This window comes from Phodopus roborovskii, unplaced genomic scaffold (genome assembly GCF_943737965.1).
Source record: "Phodopus roborovskii unplaced genomic scaffold, PHOROB, whole genome shotgun sequence".
NCBI classification, from domain to species: domain Eukaryota; kingdom Metazoa; phylum Chordata; class Mammalia; order Rodentia; family Cricetidae; genus Phodopus; species Phodopus roborovskii.
The window spans coordinates 357,278-383,102 of NW_026126638.1; the positions used below are offsets into that span (position 1 = coordinate 357,278).

At 40.5% G+C, this 25,825-nt stretch overlaps 1 protein-coding gene across 1 annotated transcript in view; it reads left to right on the forward strand.

Moving 5' to 3' along the window:
- Window positions 1-1,412: 1,412 nt before the first annotated feature.
- Window positions 1,413-25,825, forward strand: part of LOC127213010 (vomeronasal type-2 receptor 26) — a 33,206-nt gene continuing 8,793 nt past the window's right edge. The window contains exons 1-3 of the mRNA XM_051173240.1: window positions 1,413-1,627; window positions 2,710-3,007; window positions 9,545-10,354. Coding sequence (XP_051029197.1) covers window positions 1,413-1,627; window positions 2,710-3,007; window positions 9,545-10,354 — 1,323 coding nt within the window. The remainder of the gene's footprint in view (window positions 1,628-2,709; window positions 3,008-9,544; window positions 10,355-25,825) is intronic.

The window sequence follows — 25,825 nt, forward strand, 5'->3', positions numbered from 1 at the left end:
AATTCTATCTTGTCAGATATTAGATTAACCATGCCTGGTTGATTCTTTGTTCCATTGCTTAGAAAATTATTTTCCATCCTTTTACTCTAAGGTGATATCTATCTTTGGTTGCAAGACATGATTTTGGGATGAAAGAGATGAATGCTGTTTACTAATCCAATCTGGTAGTCTATATCTTTTCCTTGGGCAATTAAGAACACTAATTCCAAGATATTAGTTTACTAAACTCAGATGAGTATATATAAGTTCCTGTTATTTGTTGGTTTTGTGCTGTTTTCTTAGACTTCTTTTTATTAACATTCCTGATATTGTTTATTCATCCCTGGTGGCCAGTTGTGTGTCTGTTTGTCACCCTATTCATACTGAAGCATTATGTCTGGAATCCTCTATAGAGATGCTTAGGGATCATAAATTCCTATCTAATTTTTATCATGGAGATTTTTTTATTTCTCCTTCAACTATATGGCATAGTTTTATGCTATGTACAATGCAATTCTAGACTTGAAGGTGATTGGCAGAAGCTATGCTTCTCTTCATGTTCTAAGCATCCACACCTGTGTGTTTTGTTGCAGGCTCTCTCCCCCCCTTAGGGTCTTTGATGAAATGGATTTTCAATGAGAACGGATTTAATAGGATTTGAAGAAAACAGATTGCATATCCCATACACATTTGATTTTGTTATTATAAATATGTGGTTGGGTCCCCCCCCCCCAACATCAAAATATGGTAAGAGCTAGGCTTGGTGGTTCACACCTGTAAACTCAACTAATTGAAAGGTTGAGATGGGAGGGTCACAACTTCAAGGACAACCTGGCCAAGTTAATAATTGACCCTGTGAAGTAATCAGAAATAACATCATCTAATGAAAAGGCTTTGGCTTGATTTTGCAGAGATACACTAAAATGACAGTTAAATGATTAAGAGTCCAGAACCGCCCCCTGACTGAGCCCTTCCATACCCTCCTTTGATGATACTTCATGACTTAGAGAATAATGGTTCCACTACTTAGTCTGTCCTAACCTTGGAATGTTTAAAACTCTCAACTCAACTGAGTTTACACACCCCACAGGTGCTTTAGTGGGATTCACACTTGTTCTTAATTGTATGTTTTCCTTCTGAGAATCAGGATGCCCAGGTGCCAAGTGAGATGTCCATGACCCCCAGGAGACTTATGGTGCCTCTGCAAAGGGGACATAATTAAGGGCTAAGCAGGTGTAACACAGATTACACTCCCAGGAAACAAGGGAGTGAGTGTTTGGATATTGGTCCATCTGAATCAGGACAAAACAATGTCTTATAAATTTGACATTGATCAGAGGACCACATGTTTGTTTTTGTACTATCAGGGCTGATTAGCCCCAGACTCAGCTCAACAGATTTCTGGGTTTTACCAATTATTTATCAATGCTATTATGAAATTATTCATTGTTTTCTCTCTCCTGGTTATTCTCACTGTATTCCAGGAACAAATTTCTAGTTTCTCCTTAAATATACCAAGTTCTCCTGGATACTATCAAGATGGAGATTTTGTTATTGGGGGACTCTTTTCCCTTCAAGTGACTCAAGGGGACACCAGAACTAGATTTGGCTTTCATAGCACAACCTACATACCGGAATATGTTTACATGTAAGTGTTTGGTTTCTCTCTATAAAATAATTATTGTTTAAGGATTTCATACAATATATTTTGATCAAATCCACCCCTGCTGCCTCCCTTCAAATATCTCCTCTCTCCTAACTTCATGTACTCTCCTTAAAAAAAAAAAGCACTGTGTTATTTAGTCTGCCTGTACTGCATGAGTATAGAACACCAATTGGAACATGGACAAGCTACTAGGGCCAACATACTGGAAGGGAACTGACCCGCCCTTCTCCAGTAGCCATCAACTGCCAACAGTTCCTTAGTTATGTGTGGATCTTTGTGGGTCCCTTCCTATTCATGCTGAATTCTGTTAAACACATTAAGAAGACTTTAAAAGCACTCTGCAGTTGAGAATGGTCTTTTATGCATTTAAGATATTGTACTGGAAACATTTTTTCCCACTTAAATTTGCTTGACAGTATTTTTAAAATTGCTATAGTTGATTAAGCGTTGTTACTTTCCTGAGGTTTATCCTATTATTGAAGATACACAGGAAATACTAAATTTTAATGTTTGCCACTCCCCACATGCATCCCTCCTTGATTTTACTTTCTCAGACACAAGTTGCACAGTAGAAAGTTAAAATTACACATTTGAATGTGTGTGGTGATGCAGTCTTTTAATCTCAGCACTTGAGAGGCAGAGGTAGGTGGATCTCTGTGAATTTGAGGTTAATTTGTTCTACAGTGTGAGTTTCAGGCCAGCCAAGTCTGCATAATGATACTGTCTCAAAAAAAAAAAAAAAAAAAAAAAAAAAAAAAAAAAAAAAGAAAGAAAGAAAATCCAAAACCAAAAATTGTGACTTTGATAGTGAGTTAGTTGTATTATGAATCTGTTTTTTATAGTCCAAATTCCCTCACATTTTCCATATAGAATATGTTGCTTGTTTCTTAGATTATCATGTATATTCTTTATAGGACTTAGATTTTTAGAAGTAGAAATCAAGTATTTGGGAGGGAACAAGGGGAGAAACAGGAGAGAGGAAATTGAGAGGAACAAATGATGTAATTACACTTTAATTAAAAAGAAAGAACACAGAAAACTGTCTTTCTAATTTTTCCTCCTAGAGATTTCACTAAACATTACCAACACTTGTTGGCAATGGTTTTTGCTATAGAAACAATCAACAAGGACCCAAATATTCTATTCAATTTGTCCCTGGGATTCTATCTCTTCAATGTCAACTTCATTGAGATGAAGGCCATGGAGAGTTCTATGGCTTTGATCTCAGGAGAGAGCCCCCCAACCCCTAACTACAGCTGCAGGCCCGAGAAGAGTGACAAGCTGGTCGCTGTGATAGGAGGCATCTCTGCAGGAATATCAACTCAGATCTCCCGAGTCCTAAGTCTCTACAACGTCCCTCAGGTATGCCAAGAATCCTGGCTCCTCAGGTTACACATAGTGGTATAGTAATGAACACTGGCTCTGTTAGTGTTTCTTGATGAGGTATGGGACTGCTTAATAATTTACTATTTGGTTATCATTTTAACTAAAGTATAATTTATTCATAAGATAAAATAAAAGCCTTTAAATGTAAAACATAGGTAAAAATAATAGCAACCTGTAATCTTATCATTCCAAAAATAAATTTCCTTATCATTGTTAATATGTACTCTTTCCTTCCTGTGCGGTTTTAGAGCATTGCCAAGCATTGAGGGCTGTGCCAGTTCTACTCACGTATTTTTACTGTAACTAGTGTGAACATACGCTTGATTATTTTTCTGTAGTATCAGCTTAGGTTGCTACATATTACTTATTTTTATAAGAACCAGAGGAGATGTTTGGGTTGTTTACAATTTTCCTTTTTTGGGGGGTGGTTTAAGACAGGGTTTCTCTGTGCAGCTTTGTAGACCAGGCTGACCTCAAACTCACAGAGACCCTCCTGCCTCTGCCTTCTGAATGCTGGGATTAAAGGCGTGTGCCAGCACTGCCTGGCCAGGAGGAAAGTTTTAATGCTTGTCTTTGTTTTAAAAATATTCTTGTAGCTGGGTGGTAGTGGCACATGACTTTAATTCCAGCACTCAGGAGGCAGAGGCAGGTGGATCTCTGTGAGTTCAAGACCATCCTGGTCTACAAGAGCTAGTTCCAGGAGTCTCCAAACCCACAGAGATCAGTGATGACTTCTTTTTATTTATTTATTTATATTTTTATTTTACATATCGATCCCAGTTCCCTCTCTCTCCCTCCCTCTTTTCCTCTCTCCCACCCTCTCATGCCTCCCCCCAACCATCCCTCTCCACTCACTCTACATGTAGGGTGATGCCCTCCAGGAGGGGCCATCTAAATCTGTCAAGTCATTTGGAGTAGGGACTAGGCCTTCTGTCCTGTCTCTAGGTTAAGGGAGCATCCCTCCATGGGGGATGTGCCCCCAAAGTCCTTAAGTAGTGCTAGGATAGTGAAATTTCTAAGTCAAATGTGGTTTTGTTTGTAGAGCTTACAATAAACTTAAAATGGCTGTTTAGAAATATTTTGGTTTGCAAATAACAGTGATCTAGTTTCTGTTGTTGCCTGCTTGCATCAGTGAAGTAAGTTAAAATCTTTGCCAACTGCATTAGGCTAACATGTTTTTATGAGACAGTGTCTTCCTATGCAGACTTGACTGGCCTGTCTATAACTTACTAGTTTTCCCGGGTGAATTTTATTTCTTCTTTTAAATATTATACTTTGGGCTTACGATTGCTATGGTATTTGTCTTTGTAATACAGTAATTTAAAAGCACACGTGTATAATTGTACTTTACTCGTTTTTTTGTCGTTGCTCCTCCCACCCGGCTCTCACTGTTTGCTGTCCTCCCACCAAACAGCTCCCATTGGGCTTCCCTGCCTCAGGCCCCTCCCCTTTGCTGTATAGAAGAAGCTTTTGAGTCCACGGAGTCCCGCCAAGCAGCAGTTTTTTGATCACTGCGAACAGTGTAGGGAATGAAAGCTACAGTAGAAGATGGATGTGCAGTTTCTCTTGCATTGGCCCAGAGCCTGGAGTATCTACACCCTGGAGTAGTAGAGCTGAGTTGTGTGGTTGGTCTATTGTTTGTGAACTCATTTCTGGATTGACCTGTCAGTTTGCATTCCTACTAGCAGCAATAAGGCCTTCTGTTTCCTCACACCTGCCACTTGTTTTTGTTTTTAAGATTTGTGTGTGTGTGTGTTTGTGTTTTCTCTGCATGTATATTGTATGAACAACATATATGGCTGGTGTCCGTGGAAGAGGCCTGAAGGTGTTAGATCGTCTGGATGTGTAGTTACAGGTGGTCGTGAGCCACCATGTTGGTGCTGGGAATGAAACCCAGGTCCTGTCCTCATTCTTAATTGCTGAGCTGTCTCTCCTGCCCCTGCGAAGTACTTTCCTAGCAATAGCCATTGTGACTCCGGTGACAGAGGCTCAACATATTTATTTGTAATTTGGATTTCCCTGGTGGCTAAGGAAGTTCAACATTGTTATTTTTTTATTTTTTATTTATTTATTTTTAACATTTGTGTTTCTTGTTTTGAACACTGTCAGCTTAGTTCATTAACTCATTTATTGATTTAATGATTTGGGGTTTGGATTTGTTTGTTTGTTTGTTTTGTTTGAGACAGGGTTTCTCTTTGTAGCTCTGGAGCCTATTCTGGAACTCACTCTGTAGATCAGGCTGGCCTCAAACTCAGAGATCTTCCTGCCTCTGCCTCCTGAGTTTTGGGATTAAAGGCACAGGCCACCACTGTTTTGTTTTGTTTTAATGAAGTTCAAGTTTTTCTCTTCTTTTACTTGTTGCCAGGGGGGCTGCGTGTGGTCAAAGACAGCTATGCCTGTGGTCCAACACAAAACTTTCAACTTCCTCATAACGCCATGAGACTTTTTCATGATTTCTTTTTGTAATTCAATTGCATACTTCGTAAGTGTGAACTATGTAGATGGCAATGTTGTGTTGCTGACCCATGTTTTAAAGACTTTCATTTCCTTTATTATCACATTAGCATTTTTTCAATTGAGATTTTTTTGTGTAGGATAAGCAATTCACCTCTAATATGTGTAAATGTGTCCCTAACATGTGTAAATTATTTTGTCATTGACTATGACAGGTAATCCTTTCTCTCTATTTGTTTGCTTTTCCAGCCTGGGTGCTGCGTGTTGGCTCTTCAACAGCTCCACGTGGCAGACCCTCTAAGCCCCACACTTCTTAGGGCACACCCCCAACTTGAAGAAAATTCACAAACGGTTGTTTGGTTGTGGTTTTCATTCGATTGATTTCCTTTTTAATATCCATAAAGTTTAGATGGTTCTTTTCCAGAATTTCAATTTTTTTTCTGCTGAAGTTTTCCTTCACATTTTAAGTTTTCTCCACTGAATTCCAGTTTGCTAACTCCTATTTAGGTTCTGGTTGGTTCCCTTCCTACACCACCTTCTTGCTTGAGTTGTGTTTGTGATTGTAATCACTCTATAGAATAGCTCTGACATCCTTTCATCTGCTTGTGACTTCTGGGATTTTGTTTTTTTTTTTTTTTTACATTATCTTTTTAATTTTCTTTTATTATTATTATTTTTTTTTACCACCTGACTGCAGTTTCCTCTCCCTCCTCTCCTCCCCCCTCTCTGCCTCTTTCACACCCCTCTCTGTCCCCCACCAATTCACTCCTCCTCCATTTCTGTTCAGGAAAAGGCGGGCCTCCCATGGCTATCGACCAAACCTGGCATATCAGATCGCAGTAAGGATAGGCACTTCCCCTCATAATAAGGCTGGAGTAGACAAGCTGGTATGAGAGATAGGGCATGAGAGATAGGGTCCCAAAAGCTGGCTAAAGAGTCAGAGACAGACCCAGCTCCCACCACAGTTAGCAATCCTACAAGAAGACCAAACTGTAACATATATGCAGAGGGCCCAAGTCAGTCCCCCGGCTCCCCGGGTGTCCGTTCAGTCTCTGTGAGCCCCTATGAGCCCAGGTTAGTTGATTCTGTGGGTTTTCTTGTGATGGTCTTGACCCCTCCTGCTCCTACAATCCTTCCTCCCCCTCCTCTGGAGTATTCCTCAAGGTCAGCCTAATGTTTGGCTGTGGGTCTGCATCTGTTTCGTTCTGTTGCTGGATGACGCCTCTTGATGACTATTGGGATGACTGTTGGGCTAGGCTTCAGTATCACAGAATATCATTAGGAATTATTTCATTGAGGTTTTGGTTTTCTTTTGCCAGTTGTGTTTTTCTCTCTCCTAGATCTCCGGGCTACCCCTCCTCTGGGTCCTGGCTCTCCACGCAGTGTCAGGGGTGAGCTCCCTCTGGTGGCAAGGATCTCAAGACTGTCGATGTTGGCCACTCCTACAATTTCTGTGCCACCTGCACCCCAGCACATCTTGTAGGCAGGGCAAATTGTAGGTCGAAAGGTTGGTGGCTGGGTTGATGGAAGTTTTGCCTGGTTACAGAAGATGCCAGTTCAGGCTCTCTATCTCCTATTGCTAGTCTTAGCTAGGGTCATCCTCATAGATCCTGGGGTTTTCTTTGCATTAGGTTTCTACCTTTTCCCCAGAACCCCCCCAACCCCACCCCTTGCCACGTTTCCCAGCAAATACTCCCCATCTGATCCCTCCTGCTCTCATTCTACTCCCAGCCCACCCCACCAATCCAGCTGAGATTTGGTTTTGGTTTTTTTTAAGATTGGGTGTCTCTACTACATAGCTCTAGCTGCCTTGGAACTTGCTATGTAGACCAGGCTGCCACCAAACTCACAGAGATCCACCTGCCTCTTCCTCCTGAGTGCTGGCGTTTAAGGAGTTCTCTTCTGTCTTTGAACGGATCTGTTCTTTGCTATGGTGACTCTTCTCATCCATTGTGTCGTCCAAAGAAGAAGCTTTGGATTGACCAGCTTTTCTTCTGTGTTTTAAAACTAGAATCCTCTGGGGATGTAAGAGACAGTTTCACTCTTTTCCTAATGACTTTAAAAATCTTTTATGTGCCTGTGTGAGAGTATGTGTGGGAATGGTCAGGCATGTTTCTGCTCATGAGTGTGGAGCCTAGAGGTTAACATCAGGTCCCTTTCTCACCTTGCATTTTGAGACAGTGCCTCTCAGTGAATTTAGAGTTATTGGATTTGTGGCTGTACGACAAGTTCCAGCGGTCAGTCTCCACATCTCTAGTACTGGGACTCTAGCTATTTGTCACTGTGCCCAGCTTTGAAATGGATGCTGGGGATCAAATTCAGGTCCACCCTTTGCACAGCATGCACTTTAGAAATTAAGCTTTCTCCTCAGGCCTCTAAAAGTGTTTTCTTTTTCCCTACAAACAAATGTATTATCTCAGTCTATGTTAAAGAAAGGAAGCATTTTTGTTGCATTTCAAACACATATTTTTTAAATCTATGATTTAAAAGTAATTCATTCAGGTTTTTATACAAGTTTAAATAAACATAAAAATAAGCGAGTTTCATGAGTCTTGTGAACCAATTATCAAAGTTTAATAATATAGAAACATGGCAATCTTATATTATCTATTAAAATTGCTTACTTTTGTGCAATTATTAAATATTGAGTATTTGTTTATGCTGTCTCCTTCCTCAAAGTATTCATGTTTATTTCATTTTGTGATTTTTGTTGTGTCTTATTTCCTTCCCTCCCCACATACCTTTCTCTCTCAGCCAGTATTGAGTGTTTATATCCAATTATCATGATTTTGGATCCAGTAAGTGAAATGTACACTAAACTTTCAAATTCAGATACTTGGAGAGAAGTCGGTGAATAGAGCTAGGTATGAGCTAAGTGGGCATGTAATTTTAGGTATCATTTAGGGAATTTGTATCAAAAGAGGGATCAGATCCCAATATGACCCATGGGACCTTCTGGTATTCTGATATCACCAGTGTGGAGAGAGAGAAGATTCAGGAATGTAGGTTGACAGTGCTGGCCAAACCCTGGATACATTCCTTGATTAAAGAAAGAATCCTGGAACCCATTAGAAGAAAATTTTTAAGAAAAGGATCATTTCATGCCAATGTTAGATTAGATGAAATGAATTTTAATAACTAGTCATTTGATTTAGCGGATTAGGTAATTAAGGATCTAGTTTTCTTTTTCAAGAGGAAATGCCCTGAGGTGCATAGGGATGGCAATGTAGACATCTCACTCAAGCTTCCTGGTGAGAAAGGTAGCAACGTGATGGGGGGTGGCCAGAGGGCACTGGGTAAGGAGTGACTTTACAGCCAGACTTAGGGAAGATAGCCAGGCTTTTACCCCAAGCAAGCTTATTTTAGGGCAGTTGAATATGGATTTAACATTACAGAAAAGCAAAAGACATAGGAACTTCTAAGGAAATACAGAGCTCACTAGTCTAGTGGATTTTAAAATGCTTCACAGATTCCTTTTTATCAGTTAATTAGTTATAGTTATGGATTTGTGACTTCCAGGGGGAAAGACCTTTCATTTAATGTGTCACCAATTCCATTATCAGGAAAAGGCAAGGTTGGGCACAGGAAGGAATGGATTCGCTAATGACTGGTATTACCAAAACCAAGGTAGGAGACAGACACTCATCAGCCTTGCTTATTTTCAAAAGTGTTAAGGGGGTTAGAGAGATGGCTCAGGGGTTAAGAACACTGGCTGCTCTCCCAGAGGTCCTGGGTTCGATTCCCAGAAACCACAGGATGACTCACAACCATCTGTAGTGGAATCTGGTGTCCTTTTTGTCATAAGGCTGTACATGCAGATAGACAACTTACATATATGATAAATAAATACATCTTTTTGAAAAGATGTAAAGAGAAGGATAGATGTCATATAAGCAATAAGAATTAAGTGATGGATTATAGGTGACAAATTGGTATTTCTTAGTAAAGTTATTTAATTGCTTAATTTCTCCTAGAGCATATTAAGAGATAATATAAACTAAACCATTTGGGAATAAACATCACTGTCTTCTGTACGTACTAACTTTGCTTTCCATTTAGATGAGCTATGCTCCTTATAACCCCAGTCTTGGGACCGGAGTCCAGCCCCAGCCTCCTTACCAGTTTCCTGTGAACACCGCAGCTCTGAATCAGGGAATTATTCAACTGCTGCTGTACTTCGATTGGGTCTGGGTTGGCCTTGTGGTCCCAGATGATATGAGGGGAGAAATATTCCTTAGGAACATCACAGAAGAGATGACCAAGCACAGACTTTGTGTTGCATTTGCAGAAAAAGTTCCAGAATTTCCTGCCAAGGACACAACCGACAGGCAACGTTTCCTAGAAAGGTTCACGTTGACAAATGTCATTGTTGTGTTTGGTGACACATATTCTCTTCTGAGGTTTGTCTATAACATCTTTTGCAATTCTCCTCTTGGTAATGTTTGGATCACAACTTCAGATTGGGATATCACCATATTACCCTTTGGACAGAGTCTAAGTTACACATACTTTGGTGGAGGGTTGTCCTTTTCTGATCACATGGATGAACTTCTGGGATTCAAGGATTTTCTCAGAGGTGTTCAACCTGGGAAATACCCTCATGATATCTTTATCCAGGATGTGTGGTCAAATCTATTTGAATGTCCGTATTTGGATGGTTATTGGATCAGAAACCTGAGCCGGTGTGAACAAAATGGCACGTTGGCCTCAAGAGCTCTGCATGTTTGGGATATGAACACCTCACCCCCAAGTTACAAAGTCCATGCTGCTGTGAACGCCATTGCCCAGGCACTGCGTGAGGAGCTGTTGCTCAGAGCAGAAGCAGGATTACTTGATAAACGTGCACCTGGGGCTCCTCCACCGTGGAAGGTAGCAATAGCTAGTGTTGTGTTTTCCTGTCGTAATGGTCCCTGGCTTGTAAGTTCTGTACTTTGATTCATGATCTCATAGTTATTCTCAAATTGGAAAAAAGGATTTTTTATTAAGAAAAATACATGTTTGAAGGATCTTATTTCATTTTAAATTAACATTTTTATCAGAAAACAATGCATGCATGATGTTAGAAGAAATGATTATCATGTCTTTTTATTTATTTATTTTATTATTTTACATGTTGATCCCAATTCCCTCTCCTTCCCTCCCCTCACTCACTTTTACCCTCTCTGCCCCCTCACATGCACCCTGAACACCCTCCCCTCCCGTCCCCCCATCCCCATTCCACATTTAGGGCAATGCCATCCAGGTGGGGTCATGTAGATCTGTCAAGTCATTTGAAGTAGGGACTAGGACTTCTCTCCTGTCTCTAGGTTAAGGCAGTATCCCTCCATGGGGGATGTGTTTGCAAGGTCCTTTTGTGCACCGGGAATACATCCTGATTCCACTGTCTGAGGTCCCTTAGACTGCTCAGTCCTTCTATCTGAGACCCATATTCAGGGGGGCCTGAGTCAGTCCCATGCTGGCTTCCCAGCTATCAGTCTGGGGCGGGGGCACGCTAGCTCCTCCTTGTTCAGGTCAGCTGTCTCTGTGTGTTTCTGCAACCTGGTCTTGTCCTCTCCCTCTGCATCTGGATTATAGTTTGACTCAGTGTTTAGGTATGGGTGTTTGCTTCTGTTTCCAACAGGTATTAGATGAGGGCTCCAGGGATAAGTTAGTTGTTGATCTCACTATCCGGGAAGGGTATTTATGGTAGCCTTTCCACGGATGCTCAAATTGTTAGTTGGCGGTACTCTTGTAGGTCTCTAGACCTTTCTTTAGGTTCAATTTTCTCTTCAAACCAATAATGGCTCCCTCTTTTACGTTCTCTCTCTCTCTTCTGTCTTTTATTCCTACCCTGACTCAATCTTGCTAGTCGCATGTGCTTTCCTCTCCTCCCCTTCTCTTGCTCCTACTTCTCTCTCCTTTCACCCCCCCCACATCCCCTGTGCTCTGGGGGACTTGTCCCTTCCCCCTTCTGTGAGGGACTTTATATGGATCTCTTAGAAGACACCTTGTATCCTAGTTCCTCTGGTGGTGTGAATTATAGGCTGGTGATCCTTTGCTCTAGGTCTAAAATCCATATATGAGAGAGTACATACCATGTTCCTATTTTTGTGACTGGGTTACCTCATTCAGGATGGTTTCTTCAAGTGCCATCCACTTGCCTGAGAATTTCAAGATTCCATTATTTTTTTCTGCAGAGTAGTATTCCATTGTGTAGATGTGCCACATCTTCTTTATCCATTCTTCAGTTGAGGGGCATCTAGGTTGCTTCTAGGTTCTTGCTATTACAAATAATGCTGCTATGAACATAGTTGAGCATATGTCTTTGTTGCATGGATGTGCATCATTTGGGTATATGCCTAAGAGGGGGATTGCCTGGTCCTGTGGTAAACTAATTCCCATTTTCCTGAGGAACCGCCATACTGATCTCTAAAATGGCTGTATGAGTTTGCACTCCCACCAGCAGTGGAGGAGTGTTCCCCTTTCTCCACATCCTCTCCAGCATAAACTGTCATTGGTATTTCTAATTTTAGTCATTCTGGCAAGAGTAAGATGGTATCTCAAAGTTGTTTGATTTGCATTTCCCTGGTAGCTAAGGATGTTGAGCACTTTCTTAAGTGTCTTTCAGCCTTTTTGATTTCCTCTATTGAGAATTCTTTCTTCAGTTTTGTACCCCATTTTTAATAGGGTTATTTGATGTTTTGTTGACAGTTTCTTGAGTTCTTTGTATATTTTTGAGATCAGTCCTTTGTCGGATGTAGGATTGGTGAAAATCTTTTCCCAGTCTGTGGACTGCCTTTTGGTCTTGTCGACTATGTCCTTTGCCTTACAGAAGCTTCTAAGTTTGAAGAGGTCTCATTTATTAATTGTTGTTCTCAGTGTCTGTGTTCCTGGAGTTATGTTCAGGAAGCGGTCTCCTATACCAATTTGTTCAAGGGTACCTCCTACTTTCTCTTCTAAGAGGTTCAGTGTGGCTGGATTGATGTTGAGGTCTTTGATCTATTTGGATTTGAGTTTTGTGCATGGTGATAGACATTGGTCTATCTGCAGTCATCTACACACCATCATCCAATTTGGCCAGCATCATTTGTTGAAGATGCTGTCCTCACCCCATTGTATTCTTTTAGCCTTAAGCTTCTCTCCATTCAGTTTGATGTTGGCTGTTGATTTGCTGTATATTGCTCTTATTATGTTTAGGTATGTTCCTGTTATCCCTGATCTCGCCAAGACCTTTATCATGAAAGGTTGTTGAATTTTGTCGAAGGCTTTTTCAGCATCTAGGGAGATGATCATATGGTTTTTCTTTTTCCAGTTTGTTTATATGGTGGATCACGTTGATAGATTTTCGTATGTTAAACCATCCCTGCAATCCAGGGATGAAGCCTACTTGGTCATGGTGGATGATTTCTCTGATGTATTCTTTGATTTGATTTGCCAGCATTTTATTGAGTATTTTTGCATCGATGTTCATCAGGGATATTGGTCTGTAGTTTTCTTTCTTAGTTGTGTCTTTGTGAGGCTTGGGTACCAAGGTGATTGTGGCCTCGTAGAAAGGGTTTGGCAATGAATCTTCTGTTTCTATTGTGTGGAACAATTTGAGGAGTATTGGTATTAGTTCTTCCTTGAATTTCTGGTAGAATTCTGCAATGAAGCCATCTGGCCCTGGGCGTTTTTTGGTTGGAAGACTTTCAATGACTGCTTCTATTTCATTTTCATTGCAGGTTATAGGTCTATTTAATTTGTTTGTCTGTTCTTGATTTAATTTTGGTAAGTGATAGTTATCCAGAAATTTGTCCATGTCCTTTGAATTTTCAATTTTTGTGGAATATGGGTTTTCAAAGCATGACTTGAAAATTGTCTGGATTTCCTCTGTGTCCGTTGCTATGTTCCCCTTTTTGTTTCTGATTTTGTTAATTTGCATGTTCTCTCTCTCTGCTTTGTTGTTAGGTTTGTCTATCTTGTTGTTTTTTTTTTCAAAAAACCAAATCTTTGTTGCATTGATTGTTTTCCTGGTTTCTATTTTGTTGATTTCAGCCCTCAAATAGATTATTTCCTGGTGTCTACTCCTGCGGGGTTAGTTTGCTTCTTTTTGTTCTAAAGGCTTTCAGTTGTGCTATTAATTATCTTATGTGACTATCCTCTGTTTTCTTCATATGGGCACTTAGTGCAATGAACTTCCCTCATAACACTGCTTTCAAGGTGTTCCATAAGTTCGGGTATGTTGTGTCCTCATTCTCATTGAATTTTAGAAAGTCCTTAATTTCTTTCTTTATTTCTTCTTTGACCCAGGTGTGATGCAATTTCATATTGTTCAGTTTCCATGAGTTTGTAGGTTTTCTGCGATTTGTGTTGTTGAATTCCAATTTTAAAGCATGGTGGTCTGATAAGATACAGGGGACTATTCCAATTCTTTTATATCTGTTGAGGTTTATTATGCCACCTAGTATGTGGTGGATTTTAGAGAAGGTTCCATGTGAAGCAGAGAAGGAGGTATATTCTTTTGTATTTGGATGGAATGTTCTATAGATGTCTGTTAAACCCAGTTGAGACATAACTTCTGTTAGTTCTTTTGTTTCTTTGTTGAGTTTCTCATTGGTGGTCCTGTCTAGTGGTAAGAGTGGTGTGTTGAAGTCTCCCACTATAAATGTGTGCGGTTTTATGTGAGGTTTGAGTTTTAGTAGCATTTCTTTTACAAATGTGGGTGCCTTTGTATTTGGAGCATAGATGTTCAGAATTGAGACTTTGTGTTGTTGGATTTCTCCTTTGATGAATATGAAATGGCAGTCTTCATCTCTTTGGATTAATTTTGGTTTGAAGTCTAACTTGTTAGATATTAGGATAGCCACACCTGCTTGCTTCTTGGTTTCATTTGATTGGAAGATCTTTTCCCAACCCTTTACCCTGAGGTAATATCTATCTTTGAAGCTTAGATGTGTTTCTTGTATGCAGCAGAAGGATGGATTCTGTCTTTGTATCCATTCTGTTAGCCTGTGTCTTTTTATAGGTGAGTTAAGACCATTAATGTTGAGGGTGAGTAAGGATCATTGATTTTTGATGCTTGTTTGTTTTAGATTTGCTGTTGGCAGTGGTATTGTGAATATATTTGTCCTGCTTTACCCTTGGTTTCTGGTGTAGTGAGATTATCTGTTGCCTACATCTTTGTGGGCGTAGTTAATTTCCTTGGGTTGGAGTTTTCCTTCCAAAACTTTCTGTAGGGCTGGATTTGTAGATACATATTGGGAAAATCTGGTTTTGCCATTAAATATTTTTTTTCTCCATCTATAGTGATTGAGAGTTTTGCTGGGTATAGTAGCCTGGGCTGGCATCCGTGGTCTCTTAGTACTTGTAGAACATCTATCCAGGGTTTCCATGGAGAAATCAGGTGTAATTTTGATAGGTCTGCCTTATATGTTACCTGTCCTTTTTCCTTTGCTGCTCTTAATATTCTTTCTTTATTCTGTATGCTAGGTGTTTTGATTATTATATGTCGAGGGGTCTTTTTTCTTTGGTCCAGCTTATTTGGTGTTCAGTATGCTTCTTGTACTTTCATGGGCATGTTCTTCTTCAGATTGGGAAAGTTTTCCTCAATAATTTTGTTGAATATGTCTTCGGCACCTTTGAGCTGGGCTTCCTCACCTTCCTCTATGTCTATTATTCTTAGGTTTGGCCTTTTCACAGTGTCCCACATTTCCTCGATGTTTTGTGTTAAGGATTTGTTCTATTTACGATTTTCTTTGGTCGATGAATCTATTGCCTCTAGTTTATCTTCCACGCCTGAGATTCTCTCTTCCACCTCTTGAATTCTGTTGGCTATGCTTGAATCTGTAGTTCCCAATTGTTTGCCCAGTTTTTCTATTTCCAGCATTCCTTTGGTTTGTGTTGCCTTTATTTCAGTTTTCAAGTCTTGAACTGTTTACTTCACCTGCTTAATTGTTTTTTCTTGGCTTCCTGTACTTTCTTTACTTTCCTTAAGAAATTTGTTCATTTCTTCCACTTTTTTTGTTTGTTTTTTATTCCATTACCAAGGGATTTTCTCACATCTTCTTTGAGGGCCTCTATCATTTTTATGATGATAATTTTTAAGTTGTTCCCTTCTGCTCAATCTGCTTTCTTGTGTTCTGGTCTAGTTGGTGTAGATTCCCTAGATTCTGGTGGTGTCATGCTTGTCTTTCTGTTGTTAGGCATTTTGTATTGCTGTATTCCCATAACTTCTTCCAGTAGGTGTTGGTGGGGTCTCTCCCTCTCTCTATGGTACTTCCCTGATGGGCTTATGTGGGGTGGGTCAGAGGTTCGATGTCTGTAGTTCTGGGTGGTCCAAGCTCTCTAGGAGGTCTCTCCACAGACAGGAGCCTGGCAATGGGGGTCAGCGATCAGGCTCTAGCGATCAAAGATCCTGAAGGCTGGGACTCAGGATGTTCCTTGTGTCCTTGTGCCTACAGGCAGATCTAGCCTGGGCCTGGCACTCTCCAGCTGAGGCCTCTTTAGTAGAGTCCCTGTGATGGGGGTCAAGGATCCTGCTGGCAGGAACTCAGAGTGGTCCAGCAGAGATAGGTGGATCTCTGGGAGGGGACTGGAACTCCAGTAGAGGACTGGCGATGGGGGTCAGAGACCAGGCAGGTGGAAATTATGGGTGGTACAGCGTGGATAGGCAGGTCTTGTGTGTACAGAGCTGAGCTGCTCCTGGAAGTTCCTGAAGGTGCCTGGACTGTTGGCTCCACCCTCTGTCCTAGTGCTCGACCTGAGCGGTAGGACAGTGGGCAGGGTAGGGCACAGGGTATGGGGAGGGCAGGCTCTTGGTGGGGATGGGTGGAGGTGTATCAGAGCTCCAAGAGCACTCTGGATGGGGACAGGACACAGGGGCAGGGGGATCCGGGGCCAACCCAGGGAATTCCCGGGGGAGGGTGTAGGGGAGAGTCCACCCGAATTGGTCCCAGACTCACCTCTAGCCAAGGCCTGGCGATAGGGGACAAAGGCTGGGCTAATACTCAGGATGTTTCTGCAGGGATCTAGCTGGGTTGATTATCATGTCTGAAGTGTATTCAAACACTGACTTTGTACCCTTTAATTGTCACATATAATTTTGGGGTTTTTTTTTTTTGAAATTTATTTTTTTTATTTAATTTTATATAACAAAGTCCAATTAAATGAAAACAAACATTTATACACAATATTTGGGAATTGGGGCGTCGTTCTTTCCAAACTACTTCCTGCCGGTAAGGGGCGCTGTCTTGAAGGATTCGAAGAAGATTCAGATATCCTGGCTGTAGTCTGTAGGGCTGTTTTGTCCAGCTGTTTGGAATGTAGGATCAGCTTGTACTCTGTTTCAGGCAGTCTGGCGTGATCAAACCACATTAGTCTGGAAGGAATCCACATCTTTTCATTTTCTGTGGAAACAAAAATAGAAATCCTTTTCCCCAGTAACTGTCCTTCAACTTAAATTTTGGAATCAAAGCATTCTTTTTAATTTAATTTATTATTTTACATGTTGATCCCAGTTCCCTCTCCCTCCCTCCCCCCAGCCCTCCCTCCCTCCTTCCCTCCCTTTTACCCTCTCTGCCCTCTCACTTGCACTCTAACCACCCTCCCCTCCCATCCCCCCACCCCAATTCCATATGTAGGGGAATGCCATCCAGTTGGGGTCATGTGACTTAAATAGACCTATAACCCGCAATGGAATAGAAGCAGTCATCAAAAGCCTTCCAACCAAAAATTTTTTGGGTTTTTGTTTGTTTGCTTGCTTGCTTATTTTGTTTCAAGACAGAGTTTCTTTGTGTAGCCCTGTCTGTCTAGGAACTTGCTTAGTAGACCAAGCTTGCCTCAAACTCACAGAGTTCTTCCTGCCTCTGGCTCCAGAGTGCTGGCCACAAAGGCCACCACATTGTCACATATCTTTCTCCTTAATGCTTTTATTGTTCTGTGAAGAAGTTATAATATTAAACTCAAGAGATTTTTACACATGTAAACATGGCCCATATTAAGGAATTTAAAGTACATGTGATCCAAATAACCTGTTTTGCTTTGGTAAACAGATCCTAGAAAGAGCACATGGCTTCTATAAGGCTGGGTGTTTATGGCCCATGCCTGTAGTCCAGCACTTGGATGGCTGAGATGGGAGGATCCTTGAGTTTGGAGCCGGCCTGGACTACATTGGTAGATCTCATCTTAAAAATCAAACCCCAAACCAAACTAAAACACAAACAGCTTCTTCGAAATGAAGCTGGATTAAGTGGAGTGACACTAATTCACGTCACATCGTCACTTGCCACGTGTCCCCCCCCCCCCCGTATCTGCTTAGCTTCTCCCACACCTATTTGCATTTCCAACAATGGGCAAGAGTCCCTTCTTGCTTGATGTTTGATAATTTTGTACCTACACTTCCATACATAATGCCTTTCTCTGAATTTAATTAGGGTTTCTTGACCAACAGGGAGTTTATTCATTGGACAAAGGGTCGATAGTCCCTTCAGATCACAGATCTTTTGCCTGTTTTGAATTTTGACATCTGGCTCCTAACACATACCAAGTGGGACATCTCATAGTGAGCTGCATTTGCCTTTCCTGGAGATCAGTGATGCTAAGTATCTTTCCGTACACTCCATTACCTCATTTATGCCTTTCTTGAATATCTATCTTGAAATATCTATCAGATACTTTATACTTTCCCCTATTTTAACTTTTTGGATAAATAATTTCATTAATTACCTCTGGATTTTGGAGGCTATTAGGCATCTTGTTTGCAAGTATTTTCCTTCATTCCATTGCCCTGTTACTCTATTGGTCATTTTTTGTTGCTGCGCAGAGCTTTTTATGTTGGTGTACAGCTTTCATTGACTGCTTTTGATGCTGCGTTTGAAAACATCACCATCAAGACTAAGGACATTGAGGGACACCCCCCTCTGTTTTACACCAGGAGTTTTATATTCCAGGTGTATGGAATAAGACAAAAGATCCAGCTGTGGTTATTTACGCATAGACACCCTCCCTGTTGTACAGCAGCATTCATGGAAGAGACTAAATTTTCCGCTTGTGTGTTCTTGGTGTCTTGTGCGTTTATGTTTGTTTCTGGACTTTTTGTTCAGTTCCTCTGAGGTGTGTGTGTGTGTGTGTGTGTGTGTGTGTGTGTGTGTGTGTGTGTGTGTGTTTTGCCATGTTTGTATTGCTATAGATTCATAAAATTGTTGGGAATAGGAAGCAATGCTTCTAACTTTGTCCCTCTCCATCAACTTTGCCTGAGGCATTTGGCTTTTCTGTGGATATCCCCCATGGGAATTTTAGGACATAATCTATGAGAAAGATATCATATAAATTTTGATATAGGTTGCCCTAATCTGTAAAGTGTTTTGTGTAATGGTGTCATTTAAACAATGTTAACCATTCTAATTTTTGATGTACTTACCTTACTCTTTAATCTCTTTTATCAACATCTTACAGGTGTAACCATGGACATATTTTACCTACTTGGTTAAAAATGTCCCTAATTAGTGAAATAATTAGAACTTTTGTTTTTATTGGTATATAGTTATTATGCACAGTATTGGATCTCATAAGGATAATTACATTCAAGTATATACTATACTTTGATTATGTTTCCCCTTATTCCCTTTACTCTCCTTTCTATGCCCTCCAACTTATGGTGGTTTGAATGAGAAATATCTCACATAGGCTCAGGATTTGAACAACAGGTTCCCCTGAAATAGTATTTGTTTGGGGAGAGTTAGATAATGAAGTCTTGCTGGACGAAGTACATTGCTGCAGGAGAGTTTTGATACATACATATCTATCTTCATCTTAACTTTCAGTTTACCTTCTCTTCTTGTGGTCAAGGGATGAGCATTCAACTTCCTGTGCCATCACATCTGCCTGTTGCCATGCTCCTCATCATGAAGGACGCTAGTCCTTCAGGAACCATAAGCACAAATAAATTCTTCCTTCTGTAAGTTGCTTTTGGTCATGGTGTTTTATCACAACATTAGCAACAAATCAGTAACTAATATACCACTCCTGTTAGTCATCTTTGTTCCTCTAGACAGTTCTACCTCTATGTCTTCAGTGTGTGTGTGTGTGTGTGTGTGTGTGTGTGTCTGTAATTTTATGCATCTATAAAAACCCTAAAATCCACAAATGAGAGAAAAATCCACAATACGTGACTTTTCTGAGTCTGACTTTGCTTAATATGATAATTTTACAATTGCAACAATTTTTCTATAAATGGTATCTTTGTAGCAGGATAAAATTCCATTGTATGAGCCAAGTGTGGTGGTACCTGTCTTTAATCCCAGCACTCAGGAGGCAGAGACAGGCAGATCTCTGTGAGTTCAAGCCAGCCTGGTTTACAGAGTTCCAGGACAGCCAGAGCTATTACACAGAGAAACCCTGTCTTGAAAAACCAAAACAGCAACAATAGCAAAATTCCATTGTGCATATGCCAAATTTTCATTAGCTATTTGTTAATTGATAGGCACATATATTAAGTACTTTTCTGTTGCCGTGATAAAACATCATGACCAAATAAACTTATAGGATAAAGGGTTTAGTTTGGGGCTGACATTCCAGAGACAAGAGTCTGTAATGACGAGGAGACATGGGAGCAGGCATTCGGTGTGGTGACAGGAACAGGAAGCTTGAGAGACCATGTTTCAGCCACAAAACAATGCAGAGAGAATAAGCTGAAAATTCGGTATACGCTCTCAAAGCTCATCCCCTCCTCCAGCAAGGATGCAACTCTGAAACCTGGGGGACAGGTGTGGAAATACCCGAATCCACGGTGGATGCTTCTTCAAACCACTACATACACCTAAGATGAGTCTGTAAATTCATTATTGTTGCAATAAACCCTAATGCCAAGTACCCTTATACACTGACTTAAAAGTCCTTAAAGTTAAACATCAAGAAGTAATGTACCTGGATCTTATGGTAGACCCATTTTGTTTTGTTCTTTTCTTTTCTTCCTTCTTACTGGTTTCTCTAATGTTTGGACTAATTTAGATTCCCATCAGTAGTGTATAAGGGTTCTCTTTTCTCCATATTATAGGCCACATTTGTTGTTATATGGGTTTTCCACTGCTGTGATAAAACATCATGACTGAAAGAGACAAATGGAAAAAGAAGTTGGCTTAGGTTCCAGAGGTAGAGTCCTTAATGGTGGGGAGGTATAGCAGCAGGTGGCTGGAATAAGAAGTAGAGAGATCACATCTTCAAACACATGCAGAAATCAGAGATAGCCAACTGCTATCTCTAAAGCCCACCCCAGTGACATACTTCTCCAGCAATGCTCCATGTCCCAAATACCAGGGGCCTCTGAGTACCAGCCCCAGTGCCCCCTCAGGGTTCAGATAGGACACTTACAGCAAGAACAGAGAGCTGGCTGAGGGTGAAAAATCAGCTCATACATGCATTCTTCTCATGGCTCTTCATTCTTCAGAAAAGTTGTGTCTCCCTAGGTCCACAAGATTTCCAATTTACATACCCATACTGATGCAATTAGCAATTCTCTGGCAATAGCAAGGATAACAGGCATTCATTTCTCAGGTCCAAGAAGACAGATAAAGACTGATAAAGTGGGTGACTGTTATCTTTTATGTCTCAGAGGGGGTGTGGCTGTGAAAGTGCCCAGGTATATCTGAAAAGGATAAATAGAGGAAGGGGCTATATCCAGAGCCTGGTATTTTCAGTCTCTGGGCCAAACTGTGGCTTTGTTCCTACTGACCCCCAAGTGAGAAGAATTTCCTTTCTCTGGGGCTTTCTAGAATTCAAGGCACCCAGTATATATTCTATATATCAAGATTATTCAAATGAAAAGTCATCCTTTTGACTTCCCACAGACATACGTGCCTAGTAGATCAGGAATGTATTTATGAGATACACACACACACACACACACACACACACACACACACACACACACACTCACACAGGTTAGGGAAAGAATGCAGTTAGAAGCTGGGCATTGGTGGCACATGCCTTTAGTCCCAGAACTTGGGAGGCAGAGGCAGGAGGATCTCTGTGAGTTAGAGGCTAGTCTGGTCTACAAGAGCTAGTTCCAGGATAGGCTCCAAAGCAATACAGAGAAACGCTGTCTCCAAAAAAAAAAAAAAAAAAAAAAAAAAAAAAAAAAAAAAAAAAAAAAATCCAAAACAACAAAACAAAACAAAAAAGAATGCAGTTAGCACATTTAAAATTACAGGCAGAAGCAATGCATATTCTGGAGTCTATATTTCTTATAGAACTTGCAAGACAAGGGTCCTCCATTGGAAGTTAATTCTGGTGGATCGACAACTAGAATATTAATTGCTACTTCTGTAATAAATGATAGAGGCCCTCAGCTCTTAAAAATTCCCTAACCTTCCAAAATAACACTATCATCAGGGATCAAGTATTCAAATACCTGAACCCATCAGGGTGGCATTGCTCATTCAAACTACTATATAGTTGTGTGTGTGTGTGTGTGTGTGTGTGTGTGTGTGTCTTTGAGAATTCTGTACAGTGTGTTTTGATTATATTCATTCCCTACTTCTCCCAACTCTCCCTTCCTCTACTCCCCCCCCCAATTCACATGCCCCCTCTTAAAGCCCATGGAGACCAATTTGTGTTGTCCCAATAATTTTGGATATGCCTTTGTGCTGGAACATGGTCAACAACCCAGACGCTACTACTCTCTTAGAGAACACTGACCCTCCCTTCCAGCAGCTGACAATTGCCAATGACTTCTCAGCTAGGGGTGGAACTTAATGCTCAGCTCCCTTGGTCTGGCTTTGGCTTGCCATGCCTTGTGTATGCTATCAAAACTGCCACCAGCTCATATGCACAGTTACCCTGCAGAGGCAGAAGATCCTGTTGGCTTGTAGCCATCCACTGCCTATGGCTCTCATTATATATGGCTTCCTTTACATTTTAACTATATTTTGATTGTATTTTCCCCTCCCCACTTGACTTTTTGGCTCAGGTGTGTTGAGGAGGGTGAGTGAGGGCTCTTCTACGTGGCACCTTCACTATCCCTAGCTGTTGTCATTGGGGAAGGGGGTTGACCATTTGTTCCCAGAGCTTTTAGCCTATTCCCACTTGTCTCAATTTCTTGAGTTCCTAGAGCCACTGCCTGTTCTGGAACGGCCAGGGCCAGTGTGTATGACTTTTTATGTTGAGTTTTTGTCCTACAACTTCACTGAATTCATTTATTATTTCTTACTTATTCTTGGCAGAGGGCTTTCTCCACACAACTATGCAAAATTCATGCCGTTTGTCAAAACAGACATTTACTTCTTTCCTTCTGGCTTGGATGCCTGGTGCCTTTCTCTTATCTGACCCTCTGATGCTCACCAGAAATGGAGAGAGTGTGCATCCTTCTCTATTATGTATAAGATAAAATGAAAGCAAATCTATCACTTTGGAGTTGGACAAGACAAACCAACAGAAAGAAAGAGCCCAAGAGAAGGCACAAGAATCAGAGACCAGCTCATGTGCTCAACAGTGTGCATTTGTCCTAAAGGAGCGATCTTTAGCCTTTTCTTTTTAAATTTGTCTGTAAATTTTATTTGATTTTTAATTGAAATATAATTATGTAATTTTCCTCTCCCTCTCTTTTCTTCCTATGCCCATTCCCCACTCCCTCTCAAATCCTAGCCTTTTTTCTTTAATCATTGTTGTTCCACATATATATTACAATCAAACATATATTATAACTACAACCTGCTGAGTCCATCTAGCGTTTCTTGTGCCTGTATGTTTTTAGGGCTGGCCACTTAATATTGGATAACCAATTAGGGCACATCCCTGGGCAAGAGAATTCTCCTGGTCTCAGCAGACATGAATTCCTGTAGTTCCTCATTGATTGGAGTTCTTTTCAGAGAGCTTTAGCCCGTGCTCATCTCCAGAAGTGCCCCCCCCATTTTGCATGTTTTACTAGTTTCAGGCCTTTGTGAAGGTGTTTGAACTCCTTGGAATTGATTTTTGTGTAGTGTGTGCAACACAGGTCTAGTTGAATTCATCCAGTTTCCCCAGCAGCATTTGTGAAGAAGTTCCTGTTTTCTTTAGGTACACAGTATAGGCTTCACTGTACATGGCAGTTAATGTATTCAGGCAAATAACTTCTCTACTGACTATGTTGAAAGTTTTGATTAAGCAAGTATCCTGATTTTTTTCCCGATGTTTTTCTACATCTGTTGAGAGGAGCATGTGATTTTTTTCTTTTACTTTTTCTATTATTGAGCTTTATTAAATTCAGTAATTTATTTGTGTTGGCCCATCTTTGTAGTCAAAGCATTTGGTCATAGTGTTGTTTTAATAAGATATTGCAAAGCATTTTGTTGATTACTGCATATATAGTCATTTGAGATACTAGTCTGTGATTTTCTTATCATATAGTTGCCTGACTTAGGCAAGGGGCAATAAGGACCTTTTAAAATGGGAAGAATATTGTGATTCTTGGAAAGAATATTCTGTATATATTTGTCAAGTTCATTTAATCTACTGTGGGCTTCAAATTCAATATTTCAATTCAATTTTCAGTCTAAAAGATTCATTTCTGAAAGTGAAGAGATGGACATCCACCACTGATATTTTGCTGTAGCCTAGTTCTGATTTTTAGATATGTTAATATTTGGTTTATATACTTTATTATATTTACAATTGCTTTATCCTCTTGATGAATTTCCCCCAGCCATTATTTGAGATTTCTTGCCTTTTGTGATAGTGTTTGACCTAAATTCTGCTCTTCCCAAAGTTGCATTCAAGTGCATTTATCGTCTGTCTGTCTGTCTACCATCTATCCATGTATCTCAGTGTTATGTATTGAACCCAGGCCCTTGTGTTTGCTGGCCAGGTGTTACTCCTCAGCTCCATCCTCAGCCCTACCCCTCCCTATTTTGATTATCATAAACATGAAATTGTCTTTTTTTCATCCTGTCCTTTCAATCCTATATATATTCTTATTGCCGTACCTGCACAGCCTGGGACCAAGATTGGCGGAGGGTGTCAGGATTGAAACACTTAACAGACCACCACGAGAAGTTAAAAAGAAGCTGCTGCCACTGTTTATTACAGAGAGTAATGGGCTTATATACCCAAGCCAGGGGATGGGCTAAGCATAGGAGGAAGTCACATACTACCCACATCTGGGGTCAAGGCACACCTGCACTGCGCACAGGAAAGTTTTGAAAACAACCTTGTTTGCACAGAAGTTCTACATCTGGGTGGGGAGAAGAGAGTTGTAAGGGACAAGTACTTAAATTTCCCAACACCTTATTGCAAAATTAAGTATCTTATGGGCACTGTCTAATTGTATTATTTCTTTCAAAAATGGTCCTAGATTGTTATTTTTGAGGCAGTTGAAGAATTTGTTCCATGTGTAAATATAGTTTTGCCACAAAATAATGTGTCAGTCAAGGGGAAACCACATAAACAGTGGAAGTCTCACAGACTTGTATTTCTTAATTATGGTGTGGTCACACTCATTTGTTACAGTCACGCTTAGAAATGTTTGCTCGATAACAAAATTTTCTAGTAACATATTTCTCAGCTTACCAGCCTAGCTTCTGTGTCTTGAAGCCAGGTGTGTGGTGTCTTCAGCAATAGGGTCTTACTATACAGTTCTGAGCAATGGTCATAGTTTGGGGGCCCTGTGGGGGCTTCCTAACTAAAAGGAGAATTTCCCACATCTGCAATTAAGATTTTTAAAAATAAACTGTAATAATTCCGTTGAAAATCTTTGTAAATTATGTTTTTTCCTATTACCCTATAAAGTTATAACTTTCCATGTGACTTCTTCATGTATCTTCAGTTTTGATTAACTTGCCCCCACTTCCTGTTTCCTTCTACTCCCATGCATCCTTACAACTTGCCATCCCATAATTACTTTTTTTTTTCTTTTTTGAGACAGGGTTTCTCTGTGTCTTTGGAGCCTGTCCTGGAACTTGCTCTGTAGATCAGGCTGGCCTCGAACTCACAGAGATCCACCTGCCTCTGCCTCCCCAGTGCTGAAATTAAAGGCGTGCGCCACCAACGCCAGGCTATGCCTTCCATTTTTGTATCACGTGTGCTCGGCTTTCACCCTCCCTCCTTAAATGCAACTTTTACTTTTAAAAAACTAAATGTTTTATTGTAAGTAATTAAATTTGTGAAAGAAATGAATTTGTCTTGAAATGCTGTTATGCAAAGAGTTTAAGACATCTCCTTCAAATGGCTCTATTTTTTTTTTCCTGAAAAATTATAACTGGGTGCCCAGCGTTCTAGCTTCATCACTGACTAGCTGTGTGATTTAGGAAAGTTCAGTTTTCAAATTGGTTAAGTGGCGATAGCGTTAGTCAATAGCACATAATTATTAATATAGACAAAGCATGCAGGCCCTCTTCTGGCATGTATTAGCCCTCT